The 25,818-nt window shown below is 43.8% G+C and overlaps 2 protein-coding genes across 3 annotated transcripts; one reads left to right on the top strand and one right to left on the bottom strand.

Annotated features, from left to right (window-relative positions):
- Window positions 1–5,120: 5,120 nt before the first annotated feature.
- LOC106607906 (uncharacterized) lies at window positions 5,121–8,047 on the top strand. The gene is made up of 4 exons (XM_014205386.2): window positions 5,121–5,276; window positions 5,560–5,585; window positions 5,713–6,547; window positions 6,770–8,047. Exons 1-4 carry the CDS (start codon window positions 5,121–5,123, stop codon window positions 8,045–8,047), a joined length of 2,295 nt encoding a protein of 764 aa, XP_014060861.1.
- Window positions 8,048–14,223: 6,176 nt separating this feature from the next.
- On the bottom strand, window positions 14,224–25,613 carry bub1 (BUB1 mitotic checkpoint serine/threonine kinase). Of its 2 annotated transcripts, XM_045720765.1 has the most exons (24): window positions 25,367–25,613; window positions 25,005–25,064; window positions 24,015–24,353; window positions 23,830–23,873; window positions 23,670–23,749; window positions 23,510–23,556; window positions 23,204–23,388; window positions 22,838–22,971; window positions 22,591–22,731; window positions 22,163–22,494; window positions 21,921–21,967; window positions 21,711–21,830; window positions 18,631–18,741; window positions 18,339–18,423; window positions 18,156–18,231; window positions 17,859–18,027; window positions 17,553–17,622; window positions 16,514–17,385; window positions 16,312–16,412; window positions 15,961–16,122; window positions 15,530–15,687; window positions 15,208–15,385; window positions 15,002–15,108; window positions 14,224–14,822 (listed from the first exon to the last, which is right to left on the bottom strand). In XM_045720765.1, the coding sequence occupies exons 1-24, from the start codon at window positions 25,387–25,389 to the stop codon at window positions 14,627–14,629; spliced, it is 3,837 nt and encodes a 1,278-aa protein (XP_045576721.1). In that variant the 5' UTR covers window positions 25,390–25,613; the 3' UTR covers window positions 14,224–14,626. The 2 variants fall into 2 exon arrangements, with proteins under 2 accessions (XP_045576721.1, XP_014060420.2); XM_014204945.2 differs by having other exon boundaries at window positions 22,163–22,731.
- Window positions 25,614–25,818: the final 205 nt, after the last annotated feature.

The raw sequence follows: 25,818 nt of genomic DNA, 5'->3' as shown, positions 1-25,818 counted from the left end.
CTATAGAACATTTGTGGGCAGAACTGAAAAAAGGTGTGCGAGCAAGGAGGCCTACAAACCTGACTCAGATACTAGAATTAAATGTCAGCAATTGTGAAAAACCGAGTTTAAATGTACTTGGCTAAGGTGTATGTAAACTTCCGACTTCAACTGTATATATACAGTACCAGTCAAAGGTTTGGAAACACCTACTCATTCAAGGGTTTTTCTTTATTTGTACTATTTTCTACATTGTAGAATAACAGTGAAGACATCAAAACTATGAAATAACACATATGGAATCATGTAGTAACCTAAAAAGTGTTAAAAAAATCTACTCTAATGTACTTGTCATCTGCTCAGTTGTGCACCGGGGCCTCTCACTCCTCTTTCTATTCTGGTTCGAGCCAGTTTGCGCTGTTCTATGAGGGGAGTAGTACACTGCATTCTACAAGATCTTCAGTTTCTTGGCAATTTCTCGCATGGAATAGTCTTCATTTCTCAAAACAAGAATAGACTGATGAGTTTCAGAAGAAAGTTCTTTGTTTCTGGCAATTTTGAGACTGTAATCGAACCCACAAATGCTGATGCTCTAGATACTCAACTAGTCTAAAGAAGGCCAGTTTTATTTCTTTTTTAAACAGACCAACAGTTTTCAGCTGTGCTAACATAATTTCAAAGGGTTTTCTAATGATCAACTAGCCTTTTAAAATGATGAACTTGGATTAGCTAACACAATGTGCCATTGGAACACAGGAGTGATGGTTGCTGATAATGGGCCTCTGCACGCCTATGTAGATATTCCATAACAAATCTGTTGTTTCCAGCTACAATAGACATTTACAACATTAACAATGTATACACTGTATTTCTGACCAATTTGATGTTATTTTAATAGACAAAAAAGTAGCTTTTCTTTCAAAAACAAGGACATTTCTAAGTGACCCCAAACTTTAGAACGGTAGTGTACATGTACATATTACCTCAACTAACCGGTGCCCCCGCACATTGACTCTGTACCGGTACCCCCTGTATATAGTCTCGCTATTGTTATTTTACTGCTGCTCTTTAATTACTTGTTACTTTTATTTCTTATCTGTATTTTTTAAACTGCTTTGTTGGTTAGGGGCTTGTAAGTAAGCATTTCACTGTGAGGTCTACACTCAATCAAATCAATCAAATGTATTTATAAAGCCCTTTTTACATCAGACGATGTCACAAAGTGCTATACAGAATCCCAGCCTAAAACCCCAAACAGCAAGCAATGCAGATGTAGAAGCACGGTGGCTAGGAAAAACTCCCTAGAAAGGCAGGAACCTAGGAAGAAACCTAGAGAGAAACCAGGCTCTGAGGGCTGGCCAGTCCTCTTCTGGCTGTGCCGGGTGGAGATTATAACAATACATGTCCAAGATGTTCAAACGTTCATAGATGGCCAGCAGGGTCAAATAATAATAATCACAGTGGTTGTAGAGGGTGCAACAGGTCAGCACCTCAGGAGTAAATGTTAGTTGGCTTTTCATAGCCGATCATTCAGAGTTAGTGACAGCAGGTGTGGTAGAGAGAGAGAGTTGAAAACAGCAGGTCCGGGACAAGGTAGCACGTCCGGTGAACAGGTCAGGGTTCCATGGGCGCAGGCAGAACAGTTGAAACTGGAGCAGCAGCACGACCAGGTGGACTGGGGACAGCAAGGAGTCATCAGGCCAGGTAGTCGTGAGGCATGGTCCTAGGGCTCAGGTCCTCCAAGAGAAGAGAAAGAAAAAGACAAAGCAAGAGAATTACAGGGAGCCTACTTAAATTCACACAGGACACCGGATAAGACAGGAGAAATACTCCAGATATAACAGACTGACCCTAGCCCCCTGACACAAACTATTCCAGCATAATTACTGGAGGCTGAGACAGGAGGGGTCGGGAGACACTGTGGCCCCATCCGACTATACCCCCGGACAGGCCAACCAGGCAGGATACAGTGAGGGAAAAAAGTATTTGATCCCCTGCTGATTTTGTACGTTTGCCCACTGACAAAGAAATGATCAGTCAATAATTTCAATGGTAGGTTTATTTGAACAGTGAGAGACAGAATAACAACAAAAAAATCCAGAAAAACACGTCAAAAATGTTATAAATTGATTTGCATTTTAAATGAGGGAAATAAGTATTTGACCCCCTCTCAATCAGAAAGATTTCTGGCTCCCAGGTGTCTTTTATACAGGTAACGAGCTGAGATTAGGAGCACACTCTTAAAGGGAGTGGCTCCTAATCTCAGTTTGTTACCTGTATAAAAGGTAACAAGCTGAGGGAATGTGGAGTGAAACATTTCTTTTTTTTTTGAGAAGTGGCCAGTACCACAGGCAATATAATGGAAAGGTCTCTCAAGAGTTTTTTTAAAGTATGCTAGCAACATACCAGTATAGATGGAGATATAAGATGGTTGTTACTATGATTATGTCTGCATCCCAAATGGCACCCTATTTCCTATACAGTGCACTACTTTTGACCAGGGGCCATAGGTGTGCCATTTGGGATAGTCCCAAATTGCTTTTCTTTAGTTGCTTTCCTTTTGTTGCCTAAGGTCAAGCAAGAACTTTTCATCCTGCCTGTTTTCCATATTGTTTGTGAACTAGTGTGCACCATGTGTTTGCATATACAGTCTTAGAGACTGTATACAGTGCAAAACATATTAATACTAAACTACAGAGCAAAATAAGTATCACAATTAAACTTTAAATCTCAGTAGGCCTACATAATAGGTATTCCCGAACGTAGTAATGCAGTATCAACATGCATCTCTTATGATTGCAAGTCTATCACATGTTTATTAAGTGACTTTGTACAATACAAATAAAGAAAATACAGATGAGTACATAGCCAAAGCAAAATATGGTGTTGACTTTCCGTTCCCCACATAATCAGATGACATGTGGAGTTACAGAAATATTCCTTACATTTATTTATTTTTAGCACTTAGCACTTCTGTCTTCAGACTTGTTCTGCTTCGTCACCTGCGGGTCTGAGGAGCACCCAAACTGTTACTCCACCTTGACAGTTTCTTTTTTGTTGTTGTTGTTGGTTTTGTTTGGTTCTCGCTAATACTATTAGACACCTAGCAATTTTATGAAGTTGGCTTTAGCTAGCCCAGATAGGTTCCCAATCTCCCAACCTCATTATTAGCTATCAAGTTAGAGTAGGTGGCTTGTCTAACTACAGATGTAGGATCTTAATTTGAGCCAGTTTGCTACAGCAGGATCCTGCAGCAACAGGAAATGTGGATTATTATGTAGATTATAATAAGGGTTGATCAATTTTTCGTTAGTGAAAATCAAGGGTGATATTTTTAAGTGGAAATTACAAACTTTAGAAGCCTTTTTAAACCTTGAATACTCTACAAGTTTTATTTTCCTGCAACAACAGGATGATCAAATTAAGATACAGCATCTGCATCTTATCTGGCATGCTTGCTGGCAAGGTTAGTAGCCTTTAGAAAAGCAAGCAATAACTAAATGTACTGAATAAGACTCACATTCCTTTCAATCTTTTACCCAGATGTATTTATAGCATTTTTTGTTGTTTAGATAAGCATATTTAGTTTCTATAAGAAAATAATCACCAGTCAGGAGGATACAGACAGCTGAAGAGGCATGCTTAGATATGCAGAAAAATAGACATCTTTTTGAATTAAGAATAATGATTATGTCTCTAGGTTGCAGGAAAAAGCTGTTTCAGGTGTTTGAAAAATGCTAAATTATCCAACTTACGATCGGGGGTCCTAGCCCCCCTGGGCCACCCCCAGCCATCCTCACATACTTTGTGCCCCCCTCTGATTTTTGGAGTGCATGATGCCCCTGATTGAGCCAACAGGCTCTGAGACAGCTTCTAGCATCCGGCCATCAGACTGTTCAACATATAACCTTAGCGATCTTCCTGCACAGACCTGCACCTTATAGAGACTATTTCCACTGACTCTCCACACATATACCCCTTACACACAGGCACACACACAGTCAAATAAATACAGTCATAGTTGAAATTGCACTCATCATTTATACTGTATATCTTATTGTGTACAGTTGAATTACTATGCATACTTACTTACGATTTTTATTTGACTTTTGATTATTATTGATATTGACATTGTACTGTACTGTTGAGGGAGCTCACAAGTAAGCATTTTACTGCACCTATTATACCTGCTGTAAACTGTGTACGTGATTAATAAAATTGGATTTAATTCTAATTTTACATTCCAAAAATGTTTCTGGTGGATAGCTGATCTACGCTTTCCAATGATATACAATTAAAGGGTAGGCTACACTTGAGCAATAACGTGTTGTATACTGACATGTTTTGTCATAGGGTTAAATACATATGGAAAAGTGAATGGGATGGAGGGATGAAAGAAAGAGTGATAACACACAGAAAGCTGTCATTGCTGCAACGCTATGCCACATTTTCCAACTCCAGGGACATAGACCTTAATAAGGAAAATCACTATTAGACATAGTTAACCCAAGCGACCCTACTGGCTCAGACTATTAAAATATTCCAAATCAGACTGCGTAGCCTAGCAAACCCCACGCTGGAAGAAAAAATAAATACATTCTAAGTTGATTATGTTTTGCTTTCATTTGTGGAATTCTCAAACAACACAATAGATAGGTCTACCATAAGAGCAAACAGCAATAGCCTATGAAATACATTGTCCATAGGGTCAATTAGAGTCGCGTATAAAGGGACACAGTATACGGGAGTTTCTCTTTGAGGCATATTGGGCCATAGAGTTCTCGATTCAGGATGCGTTGGGATACCCCATCTACTGTTTACTTTGATTTTTGATGCACTACACATCATAGAGATCCTATTCAATTCGGTATATTCAATTGTATTCTAATTCCTCATTCTATGCTACGCATCAAGCTTGCGTCATAATAGCGTTGCGCACACCTGCTACTTATGTGGCCCACAACCACCTGTAACGGTCAGATACACTGTAGGTTTCTATCCGACAGAGCAGTAACGTTGCTTCAACAACACGTTTTACGTTGGTAAAAGAACGCGCAATCACCAGAACAGCACTGGATCGAAGCGGACGCGTATCTTTCATATCCAAGTGATCATGACGATGTCTGACTGAAGAACTTAACATGTTTGCCACGTCAGTAGAATACCTGGGCCTCCGTGTGCCCCAGCTCCTGCAAGCATCAGAGGAGGAGTTCGGCTCAGATCGTGTCATCATGCTCAACCTTTTCCTGATTCTCCTCTTGCTCCTGTTCTGCGCTATCCATCTGCGTAAAAACGATGTAAGTGCGCACCGCCAGTAGACTTTACTTCTTTATGTAATGGTGTTTGACGCGGGACTATCAGCCAGGCTGTCACAAACTTCCCACAAACTGTCCCATGCCCACAAACATGAGAACTATAGCTGCAGTGGCGCTGTCCTTTTAGCACTGCGGAGTGACTACCACTATATGACTACCACTATACGACCACGACCTCAGCTCTCCATATAAATGCATGCACTAGAACTAGAATGTATATTTCAAAATCCTTATCTTATACACCCATGCATTTTTTTCTTCACAGGATGATGTCTTCGGGGAGATTGACCCGTAAGTTTCATCCTTCATAATTCATTGTGAATTCAAAAGGGATTTTTCATGTGGGTAAAAAATATAAATAATGAAAATGAATAGCTCTGAACTCAATTTAAACCCAGTCTTATATTTGATCTTGCAGAGAGCTGGTCAATAAGTTCACAGAGGGAGTGCAGCTCAACTACAACTACCTCAAACAACTGGAGGAACTTCTGGACATGAAGAAGTTACAGATAGAGGACCTCATCTCTGAGATGGACCTGGACTGCTGCTCTGAATCCAAGTTGTGCTCTGACTCATGCTACTCAAGATCATCTTCTAGATCACATTCTAGATCTTCTGTATCCTCTAGATCTAGTGACGGCAGCACATGGCAAACCTGTAAGAAACGGCCTCCAACTGACAGGTTTAAATACCCGAAAGGCTGTAGTCCAGATAGTCATGATAGTCCCTGCCCTCCGGTTAATCCTAGCCCAGTGGGTAGTCCTGGCTCAAAGGCCACTCCCTTCCTCCAGCTACCAGGAGGTGGGGATGATGAGGACAGTTACCATGGCTCCACGCTCTCCTCCCGTAGCTCCTCCTGCAGCTCCTCTAGGTACGTGTCTCCTTCTGACTCCCCTCTGCCCCTTGAATACCAGCCCAGCCCTCGTCAGCCTGCTGCTACTGGTTGGAGGCGAAACTGGACTTTGACGGAGACCAAAGTGGACTCTGTGGCTAGTCCTGTGGCAGCTCCTTCTACTGTCACGTTCCCTGACTGCAAAGACAGAGCTGCTGACCTCACAGACCATACAAACTGGTCCCAGACCACTCCAGACCATGTAGACCATTCCAAGACCACTCCAGACCGCTCCAAGACTCCGACTGTGAGACAGATTCTGACGGTGAGACAACTGTTTGAGGTAGTGCCGAGGAAAGCAGACCCACCCCTCCTGCACCGCTGGCACCGCAGACGCCTGGAACTCAACGCGACGCAGAAGGTCTGTAGAAATGTACTGTTAATCTGCGTCCCCAATGGGACCCTATTTCCTACATAGTGTACAAATAAAGGAAATAGGGTGCCATTTGAGACACAACCACTACTGTTAAAATGTCTGGGTGATGAGTTGTTGGTTAGGTGTTCGTCTAAATGTACAAGTCTGTGAAAAGTAACATATACTCGGAAGACAATAAAACTAATCGAATCCGAACTATAATCTAAGGTGGCCCGCAATCGCTGGAGGATTGCCGTGCTGATGATCTCCATCGTTAGGTGGCTGCTCGCCGAGAGCCTGAAGGGAGGAGGCACCACCAGCTCAACCTCCCCCCCAACGTCCACCACTACCACACACTCCAACACCTCAACCACCTCTCAGGCTAAGAAAGGATCCGAGATCATTAGGAAAACTGTCAGCGTTCCAGCCTTCTGCCCGCAGGGTGTAAACCCTCCATCTCACTCCCAGGCTCCATGCCAGTTTCCAGGGTCAGAGGGTAAACTCATTATGATGTACGCTGAGGGTGCCAGGATCCCCTTAATTTCCCAGGAGGTCCGGGAGAAGCTGGAGTCCCACGTCCGCCGCAAGCAGAGCCAGCGCCTCTGGGGCTTCCCCAAGCTGGTCACCAGGTATGTGGGCGACCTCATGCCTCTACAGCTCCCCATCTCCTGCAGCGAAGACAACTGGAAAATCATGGGCAACGTGACTGACCACCAGGCAGTGTTCTCTGGACGAGTGCACCTCAACACAGAGTTCAGGTTGAAGAACAAGACTACCAAGCCAGAGGGGGAGCAGAAGGCTACTGCAGCTCTAGCTGCAGCAAAGGACACCTCACCAGCCACCAGAACTGTGGAGAAGACTACCAGCATCAGCACCATGCTCCAGCCAGCCGAGACTCATGCTACTAAATCACACCAGACCAGAGCCACTCTGAACCAGCCCTCCCCTGCGATAACCTTGACCCCGGAGAGACAATGGCTGGAGAAGAAGATGAGGAGTAAGTGTATGGAGGTAAAGCTCAAACACTTCCCGGGCATTGTTGCCCAGTCATACCACTCCGCCCTTGCCTGGACAACTAGCCAGCCAACCAGGAAGCCCACCCAGGTGGCAAAAGCCTCCACTGTTGTTCCGAAATGCCCCACCCCACTCAGACAGAGGGATAAGGTATCATTCATGGACCAAGGGGAGCTGAGGCACCTGGTGGACAACCTGATCATGAAACACATGGAGCACCTTCAGAGACAGGGAGTGACAACCCCTTCGACCCACACCCAGGGAGTTACAACCGCCTCGGCCCTCTCGCAAAGCTCTCACAGCCTGGCCCTAGAGACCTCGACTGGCACCACCGTCTCACATCCCTACCCTGCCCTCACTAAACAGCTGGTGCTAGTGAATGGTTTGGAACAAGGTGCCAGGGAGAGCAAGACACTGCAGGCTCCACAGCAGTACAATGTGAAGCCTAGCTCAGCCACAGTCAAGGTGGGAAGATGCTGCAGCATCATGTGAATCTGCAGCAGCATCATCCAGCACTGAGGTCCAGAGGGCTCCTGCTGCCTCCTTAGATTAGGCCTCCTCTCATTTCCTGCATATTTTAGCTAAAGATGTATCCAGAAGTGAATCGTATGTATTCTTTCTACCAAATACACAGTTTTGCATTTCACATGATTTGACTCTGTTCTATTTAAAAAAAATGTATTAGATTTTTTATTTAACTAGGCAAGTCAGTTAAGAACAAATTCTTATTTACAATGATGGCCTACCCCGGCCAAACCCGGACGACACTGGGCCAATTGTGCGCTGCCCTATGGGACTCCCAATCACAGCTGGATGTGATACAGCCTGGATTCAAACCAGGGACTGTAGTGACGCCTCTTGCACTGAGATGTAGTGCCTTAGACCGCTGCGCCACTCGGGATACTCTATGAGTAGAGTATGTGTCTGTTCCTGATAAATATGAATTTGGGCTTATTCATTTAGGTTTGTTTTAAATACAACATGCATAGTTTAAAATACACAAAGTCAAAACTGAGTCTTAGATGGCCACATAGACACAAGCAAACACAGCTGACTGGAGATGAAATAGCAGGGATATTGATGCTATAATGCACTTTACAGTAACAAACTGACATGTTGAGCTATTTTGGTCTGAGGTGGTGCCTCTTGAAGGTCTACTGCCGCTTTCCATTTCCATCTCAGAGCCGTTAGCCCAATGAGCTCTTTTCACAGTCACCCGTTTGTCCAGTTAGCCTATTGGAATGACAGGTGCAGGTCTATCTTTATGGATATAAACAGACCAGTTCATTCCCCTGTGTTATGTTTCAGTCTATGCTTGCGGATTCCTCCAGATGTCAGAACAAAGCGACACTACCTTGGAGACAGTGAGAGCAGACAGAGCTATACTCCCACTCCCTGTCGCACACCCCCCACATACAAGTATTTATATTTTGTGCATATGGAACAATACCAGAACAAAGAGAAGGGTACGTGCTAAATTATACCTGACCACTTTAGCTGGAGTGTTACTATAAACAGCTAGGATTGACCAGTCAAAAGTAGTGCACTGTGTAGGGAATAGGGTGCCATTCAGGACAGGCCTCGAGTCTCCGAATCAAGGAGTAGGACCTTGTTACTCAGCCTCCAACAAAGACAACGGAGCAGATTTAGAATACAGTGCCTTGATGAGGCTGATGCAGGAACAGTGGCCATGGCTCTCTCCCTGGAGTCCTGTCACACACTCCAGCAGACTGGGAAGGAGAGGAGAGTAGGATGGGGAAGGGAGGGGGGGCAGATGGTGTTTGTCTCACTAACTGTGTGCTGCATCATCTTTTGACAGCTAACATTTACATCCCCACTGTGCTCTCTTGCTATTAATATATTTATGCTAATGGGAATCCCAAAACCCAGTTGTCAGCGTCGGTAAAAAGGTCACAATAAATAGAGAAAGGAGCACAACCTGCAATTCTGAGCCACCTGTGCCATGCATGGAAACTCATCGGTGTCCCAAATGCCACCCTATTCCCTACATAGTGCAAAACAATTGACAAGAGCCCTGGGCTCTTGGTCAAAAGTAGTCCACTACATAGGGAATAGGGTGCCATTTGGGGGCGCAGTCTTATTCATCATATGCCAGGGTATTCCAGAAGAGCGTTCTTCTCAGATACGCATTTCAACAGATGGGACACATACTGTGATTCAATGTATTATGCAGTGGCCCCTAATCTGATTTTGATGAGAAAGCCAATAATGATGAGCTTAGTAAACAGCCCTGCACACCGTTTCTAGCAGGCAGCTGTGGCTGAGAAGGAAACAACAGAGTTGGTCGCTGTGGGTGAAATGAAGTGTTGGACTGGGACCCAGAGTTACCTTTTAAAATGCTGAGCCTGATGTACAGGAAGGAGATCACGCCTCTCTCTATGGCCCGTACACAGAACTGATGTATCACACAGTTGGCACAATAGTCACTTGTGACACAATGGAGTTATTCTGCACAAAAATAAATTGCAACGTACAATGGTTGTGTAAAACTGTTATATCACAAAAATATCAGCTGTATCAAAACCATTGTGTCAAATCATCAGTTGTATGAAAATTTTAACATCTTGACCATGTTCTGTTATAATATCCACCCCGCACAGCCAGAAGAGGACTGGCCACCCCTCATAGCCTGGTTCCTCTCTAGGTTTCTTCCTAGGTTTTTGGCCTTTCTAGGGAGTTTTTCCTAGGGAGTTTTTCCTAGCCACCATGCTTCTTTCACATGCATTGCTTGCTGTTTGGGGTTTTAGGCTGGGTTTCTGTACAGCACTTTGAGATATCAGCTGATGTACGAAGGGCTATATAAATAAATTTGATTTGATTTGTATATTCTGAGTGTCTATGAGTCTATTTCTGTAGAAAACCTCCTGGTGGCAAAATGATAGACCCAACGTTGCCAGGATGGATGCTGATGTTCCTCTCTTTTCCAAAGTGAATGTAATATTGATACCCCCTGCCCTGCACTCAAGGGTACAGCTCTGTTGTCAGAATGATAACGTCAACAGCACATCATCAGTACAGGGGAAACTGTCTCGAATACAGTTGCTTTCATTCTCCTGTGGTGCTGTGAACGATACCATTCTCTGTGATCCTCCCTACGACATTGAACAGAGAGACCTTGGGGAAACAAAAGCAAGGAGACTTCTTGATAATTGGTTACCTTGGTGAGGTTTTCATGGCTCAGCCACATCTCTCATGTCAGTGGCTCTTTTCATAAGTGTACTGGCTGTTGCCAAGGTAGAGAGTCACATAACATCAAACCAAAAGGACACTAACATCAAATGACCTCTCAGGAGTGTCACTGTGATTCACTACTCTGCTCTGAGGTGACCACAGCAGACCATGGGAGGTACTTCAGCTGGCAACTGGCCCTCAGAACCAAGGCACATTGGAAGAAAACTTGTAGGAATCCCAAATCCCTCAGAAACCGCTCATTAATCAACACTGTTGCAGTTCATCTTAATGCCCTTAAAATGGGAAGTAATAATTCCACTAAGGTCAGCCAGCAGAAGCAAGGCATGACACATCCCTCTTCTGCTACCTGTGGCTTCAGTCTCACACAAGGCTGTCTATTAAAGCCACCACACAATTATAAATTACGTTTTCAGTTTGTGACATTTAATATCTCACACAATGGAATACACCAAATTAAAAAGTCATTGCCCTTGATGAATATTCAATGTTATGAGGTTTTTGCTATGTGTAAATGCCCCCCATTCGTTAGGGTGGCTAGGTTCTCATTACAAGGTGTCAGCACAGTGGCTTGAATATACTGGATAATTATCTTCTCTCAAGTTTTTGGATGCATTTCAAATGATCAGTCGCACCCGACCCTTGTCCTTGCGCGCCTTCAGTATATCTATTCAACAAACAAATGGCTTTTGCCTTTCTGTTCCTCTGCTCTTTGTTCCGCTGGATGGACAAAATTATGCAAAGCAGAACATGATAATGTATGTAAAACACCCCACTGTGAGCCACGGCATAAAATCTGATATTTTTAAAAGAGGGTCACTTTCAAAGTGCGCTTTCTCACGAGTTTATTGAGAACCACCTGTTCTGATGTTCTCTGACATCACTCGCACCTGAGGGGATGGAAAAGGGTGGTTTACTCTAGCGTCCGCCCTAAACGGCAGGTCTGTTGCAGCGTCACCTTTCCAGCTGCCTGGAGATTTAATTAGCAGCAATACCAAGAGCAGCACGTCACTGCTGCGCTCATCTCTCTTTTCATCTCCCAGGCTTCAGATAGTGACATAATTGACAATGCTGTATACGTCCCAAATGGCACCCCGTTCACTCTATGGTGCACTACTTTTAACCAGGGCCAACGGGGAAATTAGGTTGATATTTAGAACTCAGACCCTGTGACCAAACACAACAAAGAATCTCATTAATCATGCAGAGAGCAGAGGGCATCAGAGGGAGACCAGAGCTGTAAGTGGGAGTCAAACAGTCTGGCTGGCAATGGGACAGTCAGTGGCAAAGCTAGAGGCACTTCTGAGGGAACTGTATGGTAGGGGCACAGATTGTGGTAACTAAGTATGTGGCCTGGATCCAAACTAAATTGTAAGAAAGGCCGTTCTATGAAGGCTATCTCCTGGTTCTGTAGCACGAGGCAGTTTGATGCACCAGTAGAACCCCAGGAAAGGACGCTAGTCTGCCAAAAAGAGGCTTATCACCCAATCCATTTCCTTAATGCTGAGTGCCAAGCAGAGGCATCGGTCCCATTTTTTTAATATTTGGTATGACTCGAAACTGAATTGCTCCAATTGAAAAATCTGGTTTGGAGCCAACTGTGGTCATTTCATATATGACTTCCTCCTAATCTTCAATTATGTAACGCACTATAATACATGTCCAGATTCAGGTATACAGTGTGGATAACATCTAGTTAACATCTTCACCTGGTGTTTCTTTTGATAGCCTAAACAACAGAACACAAGCTTCATGAACCTGCTTCGTTTGTTTTGATCTGTTATGTTCTCCCAGTCTAGATCATGGAAATAGAATTTAGTCATTAGAATGCATTCTAGCTCTGTGTTGAGGATGAAAACCATTATCTGATTGCTGTATACTGCTGGTGCATTAACCCATCTATAATCATGACTCAGCTAGATCCAAATAGGGTTCATGTATGGAAACATCACTAATAATTGCCTTGCCTTCATTTACCTTCTACTGTAGTCTCAGGAAAATGACTGGTAAATGGCCTGTGAAATACTCGGTTTACTGTACACACACATATGCTGTATTAGTATCTAGCTAGATATCAAATATCGGATTTAAAATTACACACTAAATCTATGGCACCTTGCTTAGCTTTATGAACAAGCGCGACGCCTAGTGACATCATCCTGCATTAAAATTGGATTTAGAGGTCTGCGCTGGACACATTTCTTCATTCCACTCCGCATCTTTTCATACGGCATCTGCAATCGCAAAAACGGGTCCCAAAACCAACCACTGTTCCGCAATGTTATTTTAAGCGTATGTGACGCAGCTCACTTTCTAGCCATGGTCCCAGCAATTGTGCGCCATATAAGCAATATTAAAATGCGCAACAATAGTTTAAATTACCAGATTTTCACGTGGCCCATTATATTAGACTATGGGAATTACTGGGCTATATTAGCCAATACGCTTGATGTAGTTTGAAGAGAGCAAGAGTTGGAGACACGCACTTCCTTTTGAGCTATTTGTATAGCCTACCTTTTAGAGGTGGGAAGATTTTAAGACAGAGAAATATAGGTGATCAATATTTATTTATAGGAAACGTAGTAAGCTACAGCCTAATCATATTTTGGAAGTACATTTCCTTGAAAATATAACTGTCCCGTTCTTCTCCGCCTATGCGTAGACTTTAGCCTAGCCTAATCTGTAATTGAGACCACAGGCGCACCTGATCTCGCACGTATGGCTACGGAACTTGAAGCAAGAATGATGAAAGCGGACACACGCACTTCCTCTTGAGCTAAATAGTGCATATAGCCTACCTTTTAGGAGGACGACTTGCAGGCAGACAAATGGGTAATCAATAGTTCATTAAAAGGCGCAATGCTCGCTCGTAGCTGGCGCTCGCGTCTTCAATGTTGATCAAGTTTTGATTGCACTTGGCTCACGTTGGTTGAGCGCCCTCCACTTTTTTTTCCATTATCAATATATATTTACAGACTCTGTAGTAAACTATAGTGTAATCCAGTGGATGCTGCTGTGGGGGTGACGGCTCATAATAATGGCTGGAACTGAGCTAATGGAATGGCATCAAACACATGGAAACCATGTGCTTGATGTATTTGATACCATTCCACTGATTCTGCTCTAGTCATTACCGCCAGCCTGTTCTCCCCAATTAAGGTGTCACCAACCTCCTGTGGTGTAATCATTTTAAGTTACATTCCTTGAAAATAGAACTGCCACGTGATTCTCTGCCCACGGATAGGCAGCCCACTATTTCAATGTAATACGACAGGTAGGCCAACGTATACAAAGCAGAAACACGACCATATCCAAATAATCTACGGGACAATACAAATGTTTTAATCCCAAAGTAGTCCGACTGCACGTGCACACCCGGAAGCATCAGAAATGCGGACCGCACCCCAATGATCTCTGTTGGGACCCAACTATAAGCCAAACTGAGGCCATGACTACACTTGGCAGACTGAAAAGGTTTTTTAATTATTTACAAATGAAAATACATCATAACATCTCCAACATCAATCTCCCTATTTATGTCATTTACAAATGGACTAAAAATTATCACAAAGATAAAACAATGCATAAAATGGTTATTCAAGGTAGCCAATTCAAGACCCAATTCAAAGTAAATCTTTTGTATTTACAAATGGCGTAGAGATGAGACACGGCAGTAATACCCATCATCCAGGGTTGTGTTCATTAGGCTCGCGTTGACAACGTTTTTTTACGAAACACAAAAAGTGTTTCTTAGTGGACAAGTTCACACAGCATCTCCTTGTTCCACTCAGTTTCGGACCACTTTCTTTCATTCTGCACCTGCTGAACAGCACCCAGGAGTATCAAGGTTCTCAGGGAGTTCTATCTCCGTGTCGACCGTCTTTCTAACAGCTGGATGACCAGGCGGGTCTTCAGCGACGGCAGCTTGTTGCTGTAGTTCTGTTGGAGCACGGTGCTCAGTCTACTGCGCAGGCTCCGCAGGCAGGGCAGGGAGTTGCAGTCAGGCACATTCAGCAGAGTGTGGAAGAACTCTGTCCACAGATCACTGTGGGGATTTCTGGAGAAGAGAGAGAGAGGGAAGGAGAAAGTAGTGTGAATTTGAACTATGCTGGAAATATTTTGGGTCAAAAGGGGGAGTCGTTTTCAAAACCCAAACAAAAATATTCAAGCGATTACTCGGAGCAACAAAAAGTAGTGAAACCATAAAATCCATTAGCACTCCTACTCAAGGGTTACCTTCTAAATACTGCATTTGTCTTCCACACACCACCCTCCTGTGTTACTTGCATGTATGTTCCAAAAATCATGCAGTACACCGTTCCAGCTATCCCAAAGTAGTCGGTCTAAAACACAAAGAAACGTAGTTAATATTCTCAACAGGTATCGGACATCCACCCATATCACTACAGGACACGCACTTGACACCGACAGACACACTTTACCTGGTAGTTCCATGGTCTCCCACTCTTCATCTCTGTACACTGGAAGCCTGAGGTCATACACTTGGCAGTGAACGAAGTGCCCTTTGGGAACAGAGTCATGTCAATGCTCTGACCCAGGTCAATCAGGGCAAGGCCATGATCCAGATTATCTGGGTGAAAAGACTTGTTCTCCAGGAACCTAAAACACAACAGACAATTAGCACAGTGAAGAGCCACTGGTAATCCCTGGTAGAGTACTGCATCCACCCATTACTAGAAATGACTACAGGGAAAACAAAAACACATCCGAGAGACATAACCACCAGTAAGGAGCCATCCCTACCTATCTCCCAGCAGGAAGTTGTCTGGTTTGATGTCAGCGTGAACGATGTGAATGCTGTGCAGCTGTTCCACCATGTGCAGCATGCAGACAGTGAAGTAAATCACCAGAGGCTGGGGCATCACCTTGTCAATCAGGTTTTTGTACAGGTTCACAGCGTTCTGGGAGGGGAATAATAAACATGTTTAACTCCATTCAGTGCTCCGGTGTGGCGTCTTTGGGTGCATCCCAATCTCCTTTCACCTTTCGTGTAAACTTGTTCATTACTTCCCACATATCTAAAAGCATTGGATTGGTAGAGACATGGGCTACAGGGAGTTTCCATCATATTTTTATTACCAGTCATTTCCTTTCAAATCAGTGAAGGGATTGTAGCCCTGATGTTCAATTGATTGAGAAAATATGGTGGGTGATGAAGAGGGGTTACTACCCACCAATAGGGTGCCACAGTTGTGGAGCTCGCCCAATAGCACACTGCCGTTCTGAAAGAAGTGGGCAGAGTGGATGTTGCTGAAGAGGTGGCGCACGCTGGGCTGCAGCCGGGCATTCAGCTGAGTGTTGATGTAAAACTCCCACGGATTGGCTGGTTTCTGTACCTACATGTACAGATCAAGATACATACAAGAATTGACAATCAAGCATTCAATAGGAGGGCACGAATTGTGAGGATAAGGTCACTATAAAGCCGTCATGTTATCAGGCCTTCCTAATGGCAGCACCAAAACAGTCACTACCCAATTCATGAAAGGTCAGGGGAGTTACCAAGTTTAAATTAATATTCCTACCTTTAAAATCATCTTCTCTGAGGTTGTCAGGTCAGTTGCCTGGTAGACCGTGGCAAAGGCACCCTGTCCGAGGACGCAGTCAACCCGTAAGGAGCCTTCACCTGTGGATGACCATCAAAGCGATTTTTAGATTACAATTTAAAAAATTAGGGCGATTTTTTTTTTTAAGTCACTGCCAGTAAACACACCAAGACTTTCTTACCCATCTTGATGGTCATCTTGGGTGTGATGCTGGGGACTTTGCACTGCCAGGTGATGAAGTTTGGCTGGGAGGTGAGTGGCATGGGCAGTTTGGAGAGCAGGGAGGAGATCAGCTCATCATCCCAGGGGTCAGAGAACACCTCTGACCCTTGGTCTGGACTCATAGGAATATCCATGCCGTACTTCACCTCTGGAGCTGGACTCATAGGAATATCCATTCTGAACTTTGATGACAGATGGACTGGACTCATGGTAACATCAGAGCCAAACTTTGATGGTTCTGGACTCATAGGGATGTCCATGGTCTTCAGAGGGAAGCCATCTGTTCTCTGACCCTGACAGGGACTCATGAAGGCATCCAAGTCCAGGTCGAGTTCAACCCCAACCTCTGGGCTTTTTACCACTAACCAGTCTGGCTTTGGTGCACACTCTGGGCTCATTGGGATATCGAAAGCAGGTGTTGGGGCTTTCTCTGGACTAGTTGAAACATCAAAGCTGGATTTGAAGGCATCAATCTGGCTCTTTGAAAGGGTTGCCTCTTCCGCAGGTGCACGCTGTGAGAGAGGACAGGCTGGCTTTAAAGACTGCTCTGGGCTCACATAGACATCCCAGTCTGGTTTAGAGGCCTTGGGAGGAGGGCTTTTGGCCCCTGCCCCCTCAGTATGAACCAGGGGGGCAGTCTGGTCTCTGAAGGACAGTGCGGCCGGGGCATGATGCTGCACCTCAGTCATGGAGCAGGTAGCCAGGCTTCGCTGGGCCAGGGCTAGCCCTTCCCCCACGATGGTTCCCTGCTCAGCAAAGCCCTGCGCCCTCATAGAGCACTCAGCGCCGGTCTCAGGTATCCCATCAGGTGGGCTCTGCTCTATGATAGGGCTGAGGGAGGAAAACAAACTCATTAGCTCCACCATGGAGGCAACTACATGCGTTTGACCCAAACACTTGACTACACTTCAAAAACATTCACCAACGAGCATTCGAGTGAAAACGTACAGTACACTGCAGTTACTGGTAGTCTACAATATCAGGTTACCGGTAAGTACCTGAGTTTAGTGGGCTGTCGCAGGAAAGGGCCCTCTTCTGGACCACTAAAGCCTCTGGGGTGATCATTTTCTAGAGGGAGAAGAGAAAAAGTCAGCCAAAAAAAGGTCAAGTACTTGCTTTAGACCACATTGTTGTTCTGAACTACAGACACCTTTTACCAGGTGAGGGCATTTGATTTCTGAACAGCTTATGATTGCATCCCAAATGGCACCCTATTCCCTATGTAGTGCATTACTTTTGAAAAGAGCCCTATGGTGGCAATTGGGATGCATGCATCCTATGCATGAACTCAGATAGAAGGCTACCTTGGTCCTGCTCAAAGTTCCAGGAGGAAGGAGCTTTGTTTTGGAAGGGCGTGGAGACCAGGTGGGCAGACAGGGAAAAGTCTCTGGTGCTGTTGGGGCAGGTGGCTAGGGAGTTGTAGCGTGCTCCCCACATAGTGCTTTCATCTGGTATCAATTCCAAAGGAGATTCCTGAGCAAACACACACACACACGAAATGATAAAGGTTTGCATTGTGTACATAACTTAACCCAACCATATCTTTCATTGAGTCCTTGCGAAATGAAAATGGGTACGTCACCATGTAATTTTGCACTTACATTTTGTTTCTCTCTTTTAGATACAGAGATTTCTGCTAGGGCCCTTGGTGGCTTATCCTTGTCCACCATAGTAGCACTAAATGGAGCAGGAAAAGCACCATAAAGCAGTGTTCATAAATTTACTTTGAGAGTTAAAGAGATAGCAAAGAAAATAGGATGCAGGAGAAGAACCACATGCTTCACCTGCAGTTCTCCTTGTTTTCGTTCTCATCCTGAAAGATTGCGAAAGGCACTGCATCGGGGGGCTTGCTGAACAAAGAGGTGCCACCTTTAAATAATAATTGTAAAAAAAGAGAAGGAACAAAACCCAGACATTTAACCACAATGTAAAATCAAAAAGGGCAACCTGCCATTATGCATTTCTTTTACCTCTCATTTTATTGTAAAGTGTTTTGCAATTGTAAATACACTTTTGATTTGACCTACAGACAAACAAAAAGTTGAGAAGTTACAATCGAAGGGGGAATTGAATTACCCATTCTCTGGTAGACAGAATCAAAGCTCTTCTCCGCCTGATGCATTGACATGCTGGGGAACTGTTCCTCCTGCATGAGGGTTGGAGCCTGGAACATGTCCATGATCGCATCTGGAGGGGAAGGTAAAGAGAGGTGAGATACTAAAAAGGACCATACCGTTAGGAATTAGAATTCTAGAATGGACATAAACCTTCTTATGGATGGGATGATAAAGGTCAGCCATTTTGGTCAGGGAATTGGTAAACCATGGTTTGCCAGTGCTGTGATAAGATAGTGTAAAATAATGAATTTGAATCATTTATCATCTGCATGTTTGTTAGCTACTGCAGCTAGCCAGCTAGTTTTACAGGAATAATTCCATCCATTTTTCTAATTAACTGTCAATATGCCAACATTCCATTCAAACAATATAGTCAATCCACAGCCATTATCAATATACTGGCTGAAATCAGTTGATGATAGGACTTAGACATGTTGTAAATGCAACGACTACTGATATTCTATCATCTAATAGCACTCACAGTTTTCCAAGAAAACAAAATCAGAAGTATTTATGGTCTGTTTCCATATATTTTAAAGGCTATTTATACAGAAAACGTGTATAAAACCTGTATAAACTATGTATAATTAATTATATGACAATATTTTAGGTTGATAATTCCATTACACAATCTGATATATAGTGCATTTGGAAAGTATTCAGAATCCTTGACTTTTTCCACTTTTTTGTGACGTTACAACCTTATTATAAAATTGATTAAATAGTTCTTTCCCCCTCATCAATCTACACACAATAGCCCACAATGACAAAGCAAAAACAGGTTTTTAGAAATGTAATAAAATACTGAAATATCACATTTCCATAAGTATTCAGACCCTTCACACAGTACTTTGTAAAAGCACCTTTGGCAGCGATTACAGCCTCGAGTCTTCTTGGGTACGACACTACAAGCTTGGCACACTTTCATATGGGGAGTTTCTCCCATTCTTCTCTGCAGATGCTGTCAAGCTCTGTCAGGTTGGATGGGGAGCGTCGCTGCAGAGCTATTTTCAGGTCTCTCCAGACATGTTCGATCGGGTTCAAGTCCGGCTCTGGCTGGGCCACTCAAGGACATTCAGAGACTTGTCTCCAAGCCACTCCTGTGTTGTCTTGGCTGTGTGCTTAGGGTCGTTGTCCTGTATGAAGGTGAACCTTCACCCCAGCCGGAACGCTCTGGAGCAGGTTTTCATCAAGAATCTCTTTGTGGGGCCTCCCGAGTGGCGCAGTGGTCTAAAGCACTGCATTGCAGTGTTAGCTGTGCCACTAGAGATTCTGGGGTTGAGTCCAGGCTCTGTCGCAGCCGGCCGCGACCAGGAGGCCCATGGGGTGGCGCACAATTGGCCCAGCGTCGTCCAGGTTAGGGGAGGGTTTGGCCGGCAGGGATATCCTTGTCTCATCGCGCACTAGCGACTCCTGTGGCGGGCTGGGCGCAGTGCACGCTGACACGGTCGCCAGGTGTACGGTGTTTCCTCCGACACATTGGTGCGGCTGGCTTTCGGATTGGATGGGCATTGTGTCAAGAAGCAGTGCGGCTAGGTTGGGTATCGGAGGACGCATGGCTCTCGACCTTCGCCTCTCCCGAGTCCGTACGGGAGTTGCAGCGATGAGACAAGACTAACTACTACCAATTGGATAACATGAAATTGGGGAGAAAAAAAGGGTTGAAAAATAAAAAAATAAATGTAAAAAATCAATCTCTTTGTACTTTGCTCCGTTCATCTTTCCCTAGGTTTCCTCCAGACATGATGCTTTGCATTCAGGCCAAAGTTTCATCAGACCAGAACATCTTGCCTCTCATGGTCAGAATCCTTTAGGTGCCTTTTGGCATACTCCAAGCAGGCTGTCATCTGCCTTTTATGGAGGAGTGGCTTCTGTCTGGCCACTCTACCATAAAGGCCTGATTGGTGGAATGCTGCAGAGATTGTGGTCCTTCTGGAATGTTCTCCCATCTCCACAGAGGAACTCTGGAGCTCTTTCAGAGTGACCATCGGGTTCTTAGTCACCTCACAGATCAACGCCCTTCTCTCCCAATTGCTCAGTTTGGCCGGGCGACCAGCTCTAGGAAGAGTCTTGGTGGTTCCAAACTTCTTTCGTTTTAGAATAATGGAGGCCACTGTGTTCTAGGGGACCTTCAATGCTGCAGAATGTTTTTGGTACCTTTCCCCAGATCTGTGCCTCGACAATCCTGTCTTGGGGCTCTATAGACAATTCCTTTGACCTCATGGTTTGGTTTTTGCTCTGACATGCACAGTCAACTGTGGGACCTTATATAGACAGGTGTGTGCCTTTCCTAATCATGACCAATCAATTGAATTTACCACAGGTGGACTCCAACCAAGTTGTAAACATCTCAAGGATGGTCAATGGAAACAGGATGCACCCGAGCTCAATTTCAAGTCTCATAACAAAGGGTCTGAGTACTTATGTAAATAAGGTACTTCAGTATTTAATTTGTAATACATTTGCAAAAATTTCTAAAAACCTGTTTCACTTTGTCATTATGGGGTATTGTGCATAGATTGATGAGAGGAAGAAACTATTTCATCCATTTTAGAGTAAGGCTGTAACGTAACAAAATGTGGAAAAGGGAAGAGGTCTAAATACTTCCCAAATGCACTGTATCACCTGCCTTAGTTTTATTTTCCTGCATAAGTAAAATCAGGATTATCACTGTACTGCCATTCATTCCTCCCTGACCAATATGGCTGCCATTTTCACCCCATTCTGAAACTTTTATTCAGGTTCATGACATAGCCCCTCTAGTAATTTAATAGGATCTCTATGCTAAATCTCCATTGGTTGTACTGCCTTTACCATACACATGTATGGTAATACATTTGAATATCTCCACCAAAAAAGGGATTGAGTGTAGCAGATAGCACAACAGAAGTGATTGATTTGAGCACCAATTTTTTTTTTCTGCCTTTGAATTTAAATCACCAATATCTGAACACAATACACTATGACTGATTGACCAATACATGTATGAAGAAATTCCTTCACTTCAGTAAATTAAGACGAGTTGAGTACCCCACTCACCAAGTGCCTCCCGTGTGTTGACTGTGGGGGATGGGAGAACCCTGGACGGGGTGGCTTGCACCAGTCCCAGAGAAGTGTTAGGAGTGATATGGGACTGGTTCCCAGTCCCTCCCTGTGACACTGACAGAGAGAGTGAGGTTAAACCTTTTAATTCACATACGAAAAACAAATGAGGGGAATAAAGAGCCCAGATTATGATATTTTACTTACCATCTAATTTCACCTCCGACTCAGTAGCATCACTGACAGACACCTCACTGGAAAAACAAAAGGGAAATGATTAGCTTAGATGATAAGAGGCTAAATAATTAAAAACAAATTCATTATCTACATCTGAGGTGTCTCGCCCTGCCAGAGCTAAATAGGCTAGAGAGACATAATAAATTCTGGTTGTGAATAATGACACATCTGAAACCAGGACTAATCTAGAGACATGATGACTCATAACTTACTGGGAATCTCTGCCATTGTGCTGCTGGAAGCTGCTGCTGAGGTAGTTCACTAAGCCACCAAGTTGGGACTGGGAGCGAACATCCTGGAGAGGATCTCCCCCGTGCTGCAACTCAGATTCATAGGCTGCTGGCTTCTGTGGGGCCGATCCAAATGACAATCCAATAGGCTTAGGGTTTTGTCCTGGTTGGGGTTGAACCAGAGAGGCCTGTAGAGAATATGCCTGGGGAGCAACTGCAGATGGTTTTGGTGCTTCTGTACATTGACGCAAGTGACCAATTGGTGCTTTTGGCAGGTGAAAGGAGCAGCTATGGGAGGTGTTTTCCTCTTCCACCTGTCCAGATGGGGGAGAGGACATCTGTGAGTGCAGGGTGTCTGTGATGGGAACCCTGAGACGGACGTGCTGAGAGTGGGCCTCAGGTTCCCTCACCGTGCCTTTTCTGGAGTCCTGTCCACTGTTCAGTCTCAAGCCTGGAGTGGGTTTGATTCCGAGGTTGTTTGAGAGTGGAGGGTGCCTAAAGGACTGTTGTAGGAACCCAGGATTCAGTCTTGTTGCAGGTGTGCAGGATGCCTGAAAACAGAAGTGCATGCCATATTTAAAAAAGGGTCCTACAAATTCTAGGGGAACCACGACAATAGAAACAACTGAAGTTAAGGAACCATGTGGATTCTCTTACCTGCACTGGTGGAGAAATGGCTGAGCTTCCCTGGACTGTAGAGCTCACACCGAGGTTACTCTCCAGCTCCTCCAGCAGTTGGTTCATCCTTATCACTTCCTCCTCCTGCTCTCTAGCCAACCTCTGACGTTCCTCTGGTAATATAACACAAACAAACATTGGTCAAAACTCACAGTTGGCACTGTGGTGGTGAGACACACACTCAGCTGTTGGTGCATTTGATTTGGATAAAGGGTGTCTGTAAAGGATGTCATGTGGCCAGTTCATATTGATGTCTGACTATACGATAAAATACAGCCTTGCATTTCTAGTCTGTTAGAGGAATGGGATGCAATAGCGCTGCGTTAGAAAGCCATATGATCCTACCAAACTCTCTCTGCTTCTCCACTTGCTTGCATCTCACAAAGTATCGTCTGGCTCGGACCTCCTCGAAGCAAAGTTCAGACCCTTCGCAGATGAGGTCTTCAGTATGGTACATCGACACTGTTTGCATGTTTACAGCCGGGCCTTGATTGGGTTTATTTACCACCACATTTTCAGACCGGGAGATTCTGTGGGAGAGTCGTTTCATTAGAGGGAATACAATGTAACTTAAAATTTTTTTTTTTTTAATTATAATACACACACACACATACACACACTAAAACGTTTGTTATTACGTTAAAGACTTACATGCGAACTGTTCTGTCTGCAGGGGGTTGGGACAGACCTTCGGGGTCCTGTGGCAGAAACATTTATATTTCTCTGTTGATCACTTTCTATGAACAAACATGAGAAATGATTCTGAAGCAATTCATAAACATTTTGAAGACAAAAAAAGGTGGTAACTCACCTTGTACTGTGGGCCAGGCTCTCTGTGGGATTGCAGCTGATTTACCAAGTGAGAAGTCTGAAGAGGATTCCGTACACCTTCTGTTTTCATAAACAAATTCAGGTTAGATTATGGATACGTTAGTCAAAGAACCAGTCCACAAGGAAGAAAACAGTCTCACCTGATGCCCCTGTCCCACCTCTAGAAGAGCTGGTTTGGAACCTCCTGTTAATACATTTAGATGTATCAACAATAAACACAACATGGAAAGGCTAAAACTTTATCAGTTTCAGTCAATAGAGTCCTTAATTTTGACAAGTAATTCAAATGCAATAATTTGCATTCTAACTAAGTGTTGGAGGTTACCTGTATTGCTGAAGGACAGTGTCAGCTGGCTCAGCTTGGTTCTCCATGGCTCTCTGGTAGACGGCGTCAGCCTGTTGAAGCAGGCCCTGCTGCTCAAACTGTTGAGCCCACGCCACATACAGGACTGCAGCTCTGGTGCCAATACCCTTACTGTATATGTGACTGTACAGTTTGATGGGCTCATCATAATAACTTGCACATTTGATGCAGTAGTTTACGTATCGGATGTCATTGGAGTAGCGCTCCTCTTGGAGAAATCTTTGTACTAGACGATCTAGCACAAGAGACATCCCCTTGGCGTCTTCAGCAGGTAATCTCTTCTCTAGATATTCAATAAATCTGAAATTATGTAAAAGTATGATAAAGATAGTTACACACCAATAAATATTCACACAAAAAAAGTTGTTGCTCCCAAACCAAGTGAGATTTGCATGCAAAAATATCCCATCAATGGCAGATGCATAACCCTTAATTGTTTACTTTCGTTGGTGGCCCCCTCTATGAAGATAATAATGGAATAAAACGCATGCACAAGTCAGAGCAGCTCACAGATCACTGCACCTGTACATAGCCCATCTGTAAACAGCCCATCTATCTACCTACCTCATCCCCATACTGTATTTATTTATCTTGCTCCTTTGCACCCCAGTATCTCTACTTGCACATTCCTCTTCTGCACATCTACCATTTGAGGGGTTAATTGCAATATTGTAATTACTTCGCCACCATGGCCTATTTATTGCCTTAACTTACCTCATAAGCACTCACTGTATATAGAGTTTTTTTTTTCTTTTTTTTCTACTGTATTATTGACTGTATGTTTTGTTTATTCCATGTGTAACTCTGTGTTGTTGTATGTGTCGAATTGCTAAGCTTTATCTTGGCCAGGTCGCAGTTGTAAATGAGAACTAGTTCTCAACTAGCCTACCTGGTTAAATAAAGGTGAGAAAAAAAAAATGTAAAAAATAAAATAAAAAATGAAAACAGTACCTGTCCCATGGATCTAGGGGGTCGTCTCCAGTATAGTTGCTTAAACTTTCCTCAAAGCTCCTGTAAAACAAATTAATTTGATTAAAAACTCAACCGCAGTTTGAACCCCTTTCTCTTCTGCTTAACTGTTACTGTAGCTAGCTAACTTCTAGCATGGATAACAATATGTTCATCTCAATCAAAACAAAGTGTTACTGTAAGTTGTATCAGCAAAGAACCTCTAGTATCAAATATTGTATTATTCACCAAGCAGGAAAATAGGAAATAGTTACTTAACATTAGTTAGCTAGCTAGGAATCAGGATTAACGTTAGCTGGGTGGGGAAAAATAAAATCAGTTAGCTAGCTAGCTAGCGAACTTACTGTAAAAGTGAACCAACATTCATGGTGTGGACTGAACAGCAGACTGGCGGTTCCCACTCCAAATTCCAACAACACAAATATGAGCAATTACGCGCAAATCTAAGTTACATTAATTCAGTAACTAAATACCAAGTATTACATTCACGTCGCTAGCAAAGACACTGGTGGCTTATTCTATCTGTGTCGCTAGCATGGCTGGCGTCACAGAGTACTGTGAAACTGTCTTTGCCACTGAGCTATAATAAGAACGGACTTTGCTGGTAGGGTATTTCAAATTCCGCGCCTAGCTGATACGTCAAAAATCAGCATCATAAATGAATGCATCCAATCAGCGCCTTTGGAGCGAGTAAACGCGATTTCATTGGCTGGATAAAAAAATATATATAATTACCTACGTGATACTTTCGCTAATGCCTGAATTTGCAAATTTGAATCGTTTGATGAATTCGACA

Source organism: Salmo salar, chromosome ssa06, assembly GCF_905237065.1.
Source record: "Salmo salar chromosome ssa06, Ssal_v3.1, whole genome shotgun sequence".
Classification (NCBI taxonomy): domain Eukaryota; kingdom Metazoa; phylum Chordata; class Actinopteri; order Salmoniformes; family Salmonidae; genus Salmo; species Salmo salar.
Note: the sequence above shows the minus strand (reverse complement) of the source record. Positions and strands in the feature narration are given on the sequence as shown.

Excerpts from the sequence above, each read along its gene's own strand:
- LOC106607906 (XM_014205386.2), top strand. The coding sequence starts at position 5,121 with ATGTTTGCCACGTCAGTAGAATACCTGGGCCTCCGTGTGCCCCAGCTC. Across the intron at positions 5,277-5,559 it reads TCCATCTGCGTAAAAACGAT|GATGATGTCTTCGGGGAGAT; the intron begins GTAAGTGCGCAC and ends TTTTCTTCACAG. Across the intron at positions 6,548-6,769 it reads AACTCAACGCGACGCAGAAG|GTGGCCCGCAATCGCTGGAG; the intron begins GTCTGTAGAAAT and ends CTATAATCTAAG.
- bub1 (XM_014204945.2), bottom strand. The coding sequence starts at position 25,389 with ATGAATGTTGGTTCACTTTTACA. Across the intron at positions 23,557-23,669 it reads AGCCTGGCCCACAGTACAAG|GACCCCGAAGGTCTGTCCCA; the intron begins GTGAGTTACCAC and ends TTTCTGCCACAG. Across the intron at positions 18,232-18,338 it reads GAAAACAAGGAGAACTGCAG|TGCTACTATGGTGGACAAGG; the intron begins GTGAAGCATGTG and ends TGCTCCATTTAG.